Genomic DNA, 9,739 nt, shown 5'->3' with positions numbered 1-9,739 from the left:
TGAGGGAAACAGTTATTTGTAATTTACTGTTTATTTTCATATACAAAAAGATAAACTTGAAATAGTTCTTTCTAGGTTTTTTCCTCCTATCTGTTGGGGTGTAGCTGCTTCACACAGGGCAAATACTACATTCATACTGGTTTATTCGGACACCCAGTGCAAAGCTGAAGCAGCAAAACTCCAACTTGGCAGATCTAATTTCAAACTTGAGACTCATTTCTAAAATACCACAGTAAAAAGGAACAAAGATCCACTGCAAATTCATGAACTATGATACAATGTTCTTTCCAAAATGTCTTCATTTCATAACTGCAATACAATGGATGTCTGCATTAGGCCATTTTATATGTACATTTTATATATACATACTTCTGCAGAATATATATATAAAATATACATATATGAAAAATCAGCACACTTCAATCCAAAAGGGGTTACAGCAACGAGCTTAACTCTCTGTATACTTTTTTCTTTAACAGGATACTTTAGTATAACTTTTGTTAACTCAGTAGTACAAGCTATCTCTGTTCTACATTTTTATAGCTATAAGAGTGAAATATAACCTACAACATTTACATTTCACATATCTTGGTATACAAACAGTACTTATTGAATTTGAGCCAAGGACCAAAAGACTCTTTAAAAATTATTTCACCATCTGATAGAGCTTCCTGTAATTTACACTCAGTTTATTCTGCAATCTTCTAAATCATTTACTTAATCTCATAGTTTGAGTTTAAATCCATTCAAACTGGAAATCCTGGAGAAACAGGTTACTGCAAACTCTTATGTATACTCTATATATACAAGTTAAGTAACACAGCGTAATAAGACTTAGCTATTTATCCTAAAACTGATATACACATATTTCACTACGCTAGACAAGTCTTAGGATTTTTATTTTATTTCTTTAAATAAAGCACAAATTTAGAAGTAGCTGGTAAAACTTACAATAAGATGGTTTAAAATGACAAATGGTTAGGGTGAGATTTCTTCCTGCTGGTGCCAAAACATTTTCTTGTGAGTTTTTGTACTATGCTGTGTTGTTTAACTGTATGCGTCTAATGTTACATGCAGAAAGCTCTTTCCACAAGAATTGACATCAAACTGTACTTAAGTCAACTTTACAGTACAAAATTTGTCAAACTTAGGGACGAATGTGAAAATATTAACAGGTGAAAGATCAGGCTTTCAACTCTATCACGAGGATCATGCAGAATTCGTTAAGCAGATAGTTTGAACAGACTGACAATGGCATTGTGCGGGCTTATGGCATAGAACTGAGGCTAAGAATGTTACTTAGTTTGCAGTAACCACCTCCTTCAATCCTGATCCACCGACAGATGGGCTTTTGCATCATAGTTATTCCATTGGAAGGCCAGCAGCATTGCAAAATGCCTCCTCCTGGGAGATTTTAGTACTTTGATTTACCAAAGATAATAATCATCAACCATCAACAGCCATAGAAACATTAGACAGTCAAGAAAAAAATGGGGAAAGGGAACCGTCTAATTTTCTTCCTTTACTAATGGTAAATTAATTACTAGTCATTCATTATCAGTAATTAAATGAATTACTAGTAATAGTAAATTCATTAGTATTTGGACAGGAAAGCTACTATGTTGTCCAAGTAAAATATAGACTGTAATGTTGCATCAACTACATGGATACATCTTTTAAAACCAGATATTTGGGAGGGGAACACATACAGTAAAATGTTAATGTAAAAAATGGTCTAACTTTTTATTTTTCCACAGAAAATACAGCCTGAAAACAATTCTCTTCAACAAAGTACCACTAAGAAGTTGCTGTAGTTGAAGGTCTGATTTTACAAGAAGATTCTTGGGAGAAAGTAGTTGGAAAAAGAAAAGGGCCAGACAGGTTCTACGTCTTGTCAACATGATTTTTGCTATACACAAAGTTGCTCTGGTGCTAAGTCCACCTTCAGGAGCTATGAGATGGTCCAACCTCCTCTTCCTCCTCTGTCATGGCTGGATTTTTGGTTTAGGTTGTTTTTTGGGGGTTATTTTGGTGTTTTAACAGAGGTGGCAATGCTGAGATGCCAGCGACTACTGAATTAGGATTTTAAATTGACTAGGATGGTTACTGGTTCAACTTCAGTTCATCAAAACAGTGGAAAAATTGAATAAAGTATGGCCAATGCCTTACTCATCAGAGAAACAGAAGCTACAAAATCTTCCCAGAACCTGTTTTAGTTTTGCAATACCAACCTTACTGGAATGTTATACACTGAGTTTTTGCTTTTTAACACCTGGAAAGATTAAGAGGCCTCTGCTTCAAAATCGGCCAAAAAATGCAGAAATAATGTTTTATTCGCATTATCTGCCCCATTAAAATACTGAAATAAAAGGCTAACAAAGGAAGCACTTTTCAGAGAACACTTTTTCTTGATAGGTATCCAGCACAATGCCATTATAGAGCTTCATAGAAGTCCTTTTGGTTTCAATGTTGGAAAACAAAATAAGTTTTGCTTTTTTCCTTCAGTCCTTGGGGATCACTTTCTGTTGAGATATATATATATATATCATATATATACATGTATATATGTATATGATACATATATATAAACACCCATATATAGCAAGGTTCCTGTTTGCAATATGTTACAATATTGTAGTATCAAGGAGAATCCAGATAGCAACACTGTTTAACATGAGGTTTGAGGTAATTGGTTTTTGAAATACCTGGATCACAGACTGCATCCAGAAATAACAGCTGGGCAATGAAAAGTGGGGGATATTTTTTCAGACAGAAAAAAGAAAAAAAAAAACTAGTAAAAGAAAAAGAAAGCTTACAGCAGTTGCTTTTACATGGAAAAATAAAGGCACAACAGAATAATAGCATTACATTTCAGAACAGCTGGATGGACGTAACACAAGTGTGATCTCCTTCTGTGGAAGTGTCCTGACAAAAAGGATTGCTGCTTACTCCATAGGCTACTACTTCAGTCAGGGAACAGAGCATCACCCTGAAATGAGTTACAAAACAGGAACTCCCATGTGAGTAAGGGACCAGGTGTGCTTGAAAGGTGTTCCAGGAACACACGCGCACTCGTGGTCACACAGGATTGGATGGCAACTCTCTCCCTGATTTTCCACAGGGCCAGGACTTCACCCAAACACAGTTGAAGGACTCAGCAATTCTAGAAGCCTGCTTGAAGTGGTGTAAGCACTGATTTCAAAAGGCACACTGTCAAACCAGCTCCAAGGTAGAGCCATGTATTGTTTGGTTTAAAGCTTTCTTCAGTAACTCTTACCCAGTGACTCTGTGCTGTCAAGGTTAAGAGAACTAAAAAACCTGCAGTGAATTTTAGGTCTGATGGAAAAATAAGTTAAAAAAAACCCCACGTTTTAAGTTGGTTTTGCTTTAATACTCTTAGAATACCTTGGTTTGGTTACATAGATTTGAAAAGCTCTCTCTAGGAAGGGCTTTGGATTTGACAGTGCTCCTTTTCTTCAGTGCCTCCGATGCAGACTGTTAAATCTGATGTTGGGAACACAGAGCACATTACCTGTGTGTTCTGGTGAAGCCTGATTAATTGTGTCATTTCAGAGAGAAGGAATTTCTAGGAACTGGTTTTATCAGGACTCTACTGGCAACAGCTCCTTACAGATCATATTGTCAATGCAGCAGACGCAGCTGCTATAAACGGATACGGCAGCGAGCGAGATCAGCCCGGCTATTTGGCCTTGGTAAACTCTTAACACCCTGACTTCACAACTCACTGCAGCACCCCAGCATATGCCAAAAGACACACTGCTCACACATGGATACTCGCATGAATACACGAAAAAACTCTTCCTGGTTTAACTGAAGATGGCCGTAGAAAAGCAATAAGCATCTTTAGCAGAAGGGATGTGACACGCAAGATAACCTAAACATATACTCAGTGCCATCCTCAAAGCATGTCCAAGTACATCCAAACTTGCTCCTCAAACTGTTTTCAGGCTACACTTCTTCTATCCTCTAGACTTTGATGTAGTGCACACTTAATTTAAACATCATATATATATTTATTTATTTGCTGTGCGTACACAGACCTTTCTCCCTTTTCCCTGCAGAAACATATTAGACATTACAAAAATAATTTGTGGTATAAAAGAATTCTCACACAATGTAGAATTTTTGTTTTGTATATGTAACTAAAATATATATATATTTTTCCAAAAGTAAAAAAGTCAAAATGTCCTTATTTTCCTCTATTATATAGTCTATTTTATTTACAATGTTACCAAACAATATCCTGTATGTAAAAGTGATAAAAGTTTGCGGGACACTTCCTGCTTAGCAACTTCTAAAGCGGAGTGTGGCTTGAAGAGGACTGCAACAACAGCACTGTCACACCTTATCAACCAGCACCTTCCTCTGCAATACAAGTTCCTTCCACACCTTTCCCCGGAAAACCAGGGCAAGCTCTTACAGTCTGACTAGAAAGCAGCACAAGAGGAATAAAACGTGTGTTCTCTGTTTTCCGTGCTGTGATATTAAGGGGGATCAGGATTCCTAACGGTGAGGCCTGACCCAGCCAACCTGGAAATATCTGCTTCCACTGAAACCAATGATTTCAAGGGAGAACAGCAAGGAATCAGGAGACCCAAGGAAAATGCAGTGGAATTACCGGGAGGCACTCAAGGACCTTCTCTTCAAAACAAACATACACAAAGATTTCAGCACTTCCATAGGTGTAACTATCTAGCACTGGATATTCTGTAAGAGAATTTCAGCTGAAGAATGAGGCAGCATAAGAAATGGGTTTCTTTTGCCTTAAATAGAAATTTCTTAATGATCAGGATCAGCTAAAATCCTTAATCATAATGAATAAGCCTAGTACTACTTAACTGATGGTTACGCTGGTTTATAGCCATCTCTTGTAGTATGCACCTATATTTTAATATAAGCCACATACAATTTCCAGCCTTGCTGTACTAATGCAATTTCATTAGCGAGTCACAGCTCTATCATCTCAAAAAAATACCCCTATTTTAGCCTCTGTGATATTTCCAGATTAAAAATGTGAACTTAAACTTTGTTCACCTAGGAAACCAGCACAGCCAGTGCAATAAATTCATAAAAGGGAATTACACTGGAAGGATGGGGAATCGTGGCTCTGAAATTCAAGGAGAATTTTTACTCAGGATATTTTATGTTAGTATTCACCTCAGAACTGCCATACAAGAGAGGAAGGTCACCAATAAAATTCTGCCGTCAAGTTTTTGAAGACCAACTTCCTCTATGTCTAAATGGGAAGTGAAATTTAGTGATTGGGAAGTAACAGAAGAGAGGTGTTGTTCCCATCCTATTCAAGGAAGCGTTAAGAGCAAAAGAGTTGCAGTTGCTTATGACAGCTACACCTATGGATGTGCCCCATTCCTGACTTGGAAAAAGCCTCTGCAGCAACAAACAGAACCAAAATCATGTTGTCAAATGCTAGATTAGTGGTGAAGGAACTACTTACTTGGCAGCTCAACTGTTGAAAGACCGATAAGTTAAAAGGAGCTTGTCTTCATTAATAAAATAAATACCAGTTTAAAAAAAAAGCTTGAGCCAAACTCGTACAAATTTGGAAATAAGCGAAACTTCAGGATTTCCTTCTCTGCTGCAATAGCAAGACACACGTACCTACATACATATAAAACTTGTAACTCAGCACACACGCAATTTGGAAATTCTTTTTAAAGTCAGTTTCTGAAACCTGCTGACAAGATGATCTATAAGGAACCATTACACCAGGAAGATGTAATACTTTACAATCAATGTTCGGTCAAGGTTTGTACGGTCGTGCAGTTCCCCGCAGTAAGATAAGCTACATGTGAGAATTTTTGTTTATGCTTTCTCAAAAGAGAATATTTCAGACACTGTCTAATAGGCTATGAAAATCATATGGCACTTTCAATAAATACTTTAAAGCTTCTTAAAGAAATCAGGATAAAAAAGCAACTGCTGTAATAAGCCTGTTTTAACTATTATACGTAATGCTGAAGGAAAAAATCCAGAAGAGCAAACAGATATTAACAGTTAAAAGACAGTACAGCTTTTTTTCTTTCTGCAGCAATATGAACTGGCTCCCATTCCCGGGGAAACGGGAGCAAGCCCACCTCGAAACAAGTAATTCACTCAACCTTAACTGCTCTACGCTCCACCCCAACCCTTACATCACTTCACTTCTAAAACATAGTCACATTATTATATAAATCTCAGTGCAGAAATGTATTAAACATGAAAAATACTGATCCTGCAAACATTTACAACCACGCTTAACATCAAGTGAGTGCCTAATGTCATGACACCAGAAGAGCTACCTACAGCCTTAATGCCAAGCGTAGGTATGTTGCAGCATCAGGCCCAAGGATGCCAACCCCCAGTGGGGTCATCAGCTGGGTCAAAATGGTATCGTTCTGTCTGGTTTTGTCAAGGTTTTTCTCAACATCAAGAAACATAAACTTTCAAACCTACACACGGAAACACAGTTACATGTGTGTACACACTAATATGCAATATACATTCAGTAACTTGAAAGAATAGGTTAAGACTTTATTCAGATAGACAAATTAAGGCAATTCTCTTAATGTCTCTTCAAGATAAAGGACCATGTCCTCATTTGTGACCTCTAGGTTTTAAAGCTATACTTTTCAAGAAATATATTTCAATTTTCTTTATATTTTCTCCAATTAGCAGATTTGTTTGCTTAATAAATTATATCTGTGCAAGGGTGCACACTGATAATTTGGCAGTGGCGAGAAGTCCAATTCATTTACATAATACAGACTTTTTACATTTCCGTTACAGGGTGATTAGTTTAGGACTGCATTTTGGCTTAACACAAAGGAAAATTTAGAAGATCTGGCCATCCAATGGACATAACTTTGTCAGTCTAGCAAGACACAGAATTCATGTTATATTCAAAGTAAAAAAAAAAAAAAAAAGGAAAAAAAATTAAAAAAAGAAAAGAAAAAAATGATGTACTGTCCTTTCACTAAAACAGACCAAAAAAAAAAAATAACACAGAATGGAAACAGCCTTCACAAATAAGAGTGAATAATGCCCAGGTACCTTATATAGGCAGTTATTCTACAACTGTATACAGTTATTTACAATGGTGCTTTATTAAACAAAACAACAAAAAAATGGTAGCACTTCCTAAAAGATTTTGGAACTTTTTTTCTTTTTTTTCTTTTTTTAAAACTCCCTTGTCATAAAAGCCAACTTACATTAAAATATACTTACTACAAGACAACACAACTAACAAAATATATAATAAAACTCATACAAGTAGAAAATTCTGAGGTATTTCTGGTTTGAGGTGGTCTGTGGTCATGAAGTTTTAAATTTTTTTTTTTTCAGTTTAAACCTCGGAAGCCACGTAATGTGTGTGTGTGTGTGTTTTGTGTTTGTTTTTTTGTGATTTTTTTTAAGTTTTTTTTTTTTAAACATTGCATGTTTTGCAAATTAAAAAAATATTTCATTGTTGAATCAGCAGCATTAGGAACATTCACTGACTAGAGCGAGTTTATGGCATAATAAGAGTAACGGTATCTTAGAATATGCACCACTTTAAGACAAAAAAGTTTCATCACAGAGTAAGGAGAGAGCAGTGTCAAAGAAACCGGTCAGAGAGATGCTGTGGGAATCACTGTTGCTGCTCAGCTGGGCAGCCCATAGGGTTCTCAACGTTCTTCAGGTATTTTCACTCCCCCAACTCCAAATTAATAAAGAAAAAAAATTATATACCCAGTTTCTACCCTTTTCCTCTTTCCACCTTCTGCACCGGTAGCTTGGGCTGACAGATAATCAATCCAAGGCCAAATTTCCTCAACTGACTCACACTTCAAATGAGATGCAAGAATTTTCCCATCTTCCAGTATTTTACCAAAGTGCTTCTGAAAGCACACTTTCCCACCTCTCCTGATTACACGGCTTAAAAGCATCCTTCCCACTGCTACCTGGAGTCAAAAAAATAAAAGGTAATTATAGTTCTGCTTTGTTCTTTTACTGCCAAGCCCAAGATTCTGGAGGAATAAAGAACTACCGCCTCGCTTCCAACCATTGTCTCTTTAACTCTGCTTTCTCCACACTCCGCAGCCGTTAATACTCTGCCCAGAAATGTCCTTCCCCTCCTCTAATGGTTACCTGAGAAGTAGCTCCATAGCAAATGATGTTTCCCCAAATGCTGCCAAATCCAACGTCACTCTCCCCACCCCTATTCTACGCTCCCCCCTTCAATTCTACCATCAAGAATTAACATTCTCTGCCCAGTTACTTTTTTTTCCATGTTACAATGACACCCGTTAGATCCGTAAAGACACATCTGCTGTTTTTTTTTGAAGCTCACTTCCAAAAAAAAAAAAAAAAAATAAAAAAGGAACTGAACCCAAAACCAAAACAAAATGGGGAAAAATCCTTTTGAGGAAGGTGTGTTCTTTATATAACAGTCTTAAGTTTCCTCCACAGTTTGCAGCATTGCGTTTTTGAAGATGGTAGGTGGTTTTCCTTTATGTCACATAAGCTTTATGTCACAGATGCTCCGCTCAGAAGACAGACTGATAAAGAGAAACCCAGAAAACTGAATAAAATAAAAACAACTGAAGTGAGTTTGTTGAGGTTCTGAGGTACCTGCACCTTTTCTGCATTCATTAGTCGGCACCTGAATGCTTGCTGAAATGTCCATTTTTTTTTAATACAGTAGAGCAATGTGCTGGTAAAATTGATCCAATCCAAAATAATAATAATAATAATAATAACAATAATAATAAAAAGTCAAGATAAAATAGCAGCTGCATTCATGGGTTTGTTGGATTTTTGTGTTTTGTTTTTTTTTGTATTTTTTTTTCCAAACTTTTTCCTTGTTGTTTTTTGTCGGTTCTTTTTTTTTTTTTTTTTTTTTTTTTTTTTTTTTTCCAAATCCACTGAGTCTGGAAAGACAAAAGTGAACCAGGACCCCCAGGACTCAGATACTAGACTCTTTGGGTGGCAAGTCCACGTTGGTGACGGACGTCACGATGGAGACGAGGCAGTCCGAGGTAGTGCCGTTTACGGATTTGCGGATCTGCGCAATGCGCTCCTCGACACAGCCCGCCGAGAGCCGAGCCTCCGCGTCGTGGTCCCAGCACTCTTCGATGGTCACGCAGAGCTGCGCCAAGCCCTGCAGATGAAACGGGGAGAAAACACCTTCAGCAACATCATCTGCTCCCGGGACTGCCCTCGAAGAGGGTGGTGAGGTCCACTTGGCACAGCCTAACGCTGTAAAGAAAACCTCTCCATGATGTGCCAATTACCATAGGATAAGCTTTAACAATTACTTTAAATATGTGTTTTCGCGTTTAAGCTTTTGCTTTCTAAGGCTCTAAGGCTTGGTCGCATCCAGTCCCTAAAGTACTTTTTTAATATCAAAATAAATCCCAAGATTCAGCAGTCAGAGCTTTAAAAGACAAGACAACAAGAATTACGATTCCCTTGATAAAACTGTGAGAGCTGGCAGCACTGTGTCAGTTACTATGAAACCACTGCTTTGTTTGCAATCACTTCTCTCCATATCCCCAAAATAACTGAATTCAACAGTGCTGGGAGAGCACAGCTCTTATATGAACCCTCATTTGAAGTAGAACACTAATCTTTTTCTACAACCCGCAGCTCTCCCTGACTTCCAGGCAGTGAGGTGGTACACCTAAGTCTAGCCAAATCCATGGCAGTTTGGGCAAAATAGAGGCATTTGTCTTCTTAC

At 37.4% G+C, this 9,739-nt stretch overlaps 1 protein-coding gene across 2 annotated transcripts in view; it reads right to left on the bottom strand.

Annotated features, from left to right (window-relative positions):
• Nucleotides 1-9,739, bottom strand: part of ACVR2B (activin A receptor type 2B) — a 108,434-nt gene continuing 98,695 nt past the window's right edge. For both annotated transcript variants that reach the window (XM_051768301.1, XM_051768302.1), the window contains exon 11: nt 1-9,160. In XM_051768301.1, the coding sequence (XP_051624261.1) occupies nt 8,966-9,160 (195 nt within the window). In that variant the 3' untranslated portion in view covers nt 1-8,965. The remainder of the gene's footprint in view (nt 9,161-9,739) is intronic.

Source organism: Manacus candei, unplaced genomic scaffold, assembly GCF_025592945.1.
Source record: "Manacus candei isolate 608988 ecotype Guabito, Panama unplaced genomic scaffold, ASM2559294v1 h1tg000094l, whole genome shotgun sequence".
NCBI lineage: Eukaryota > Metazoa > Chordata > Aves > Passeriformes > Pipridae > Manacus > Manacus candei.
Note: the sequence above shows the minus strand (reverse complement) of the source record. Positions and strands in the feature narration are given on the sequence as shown.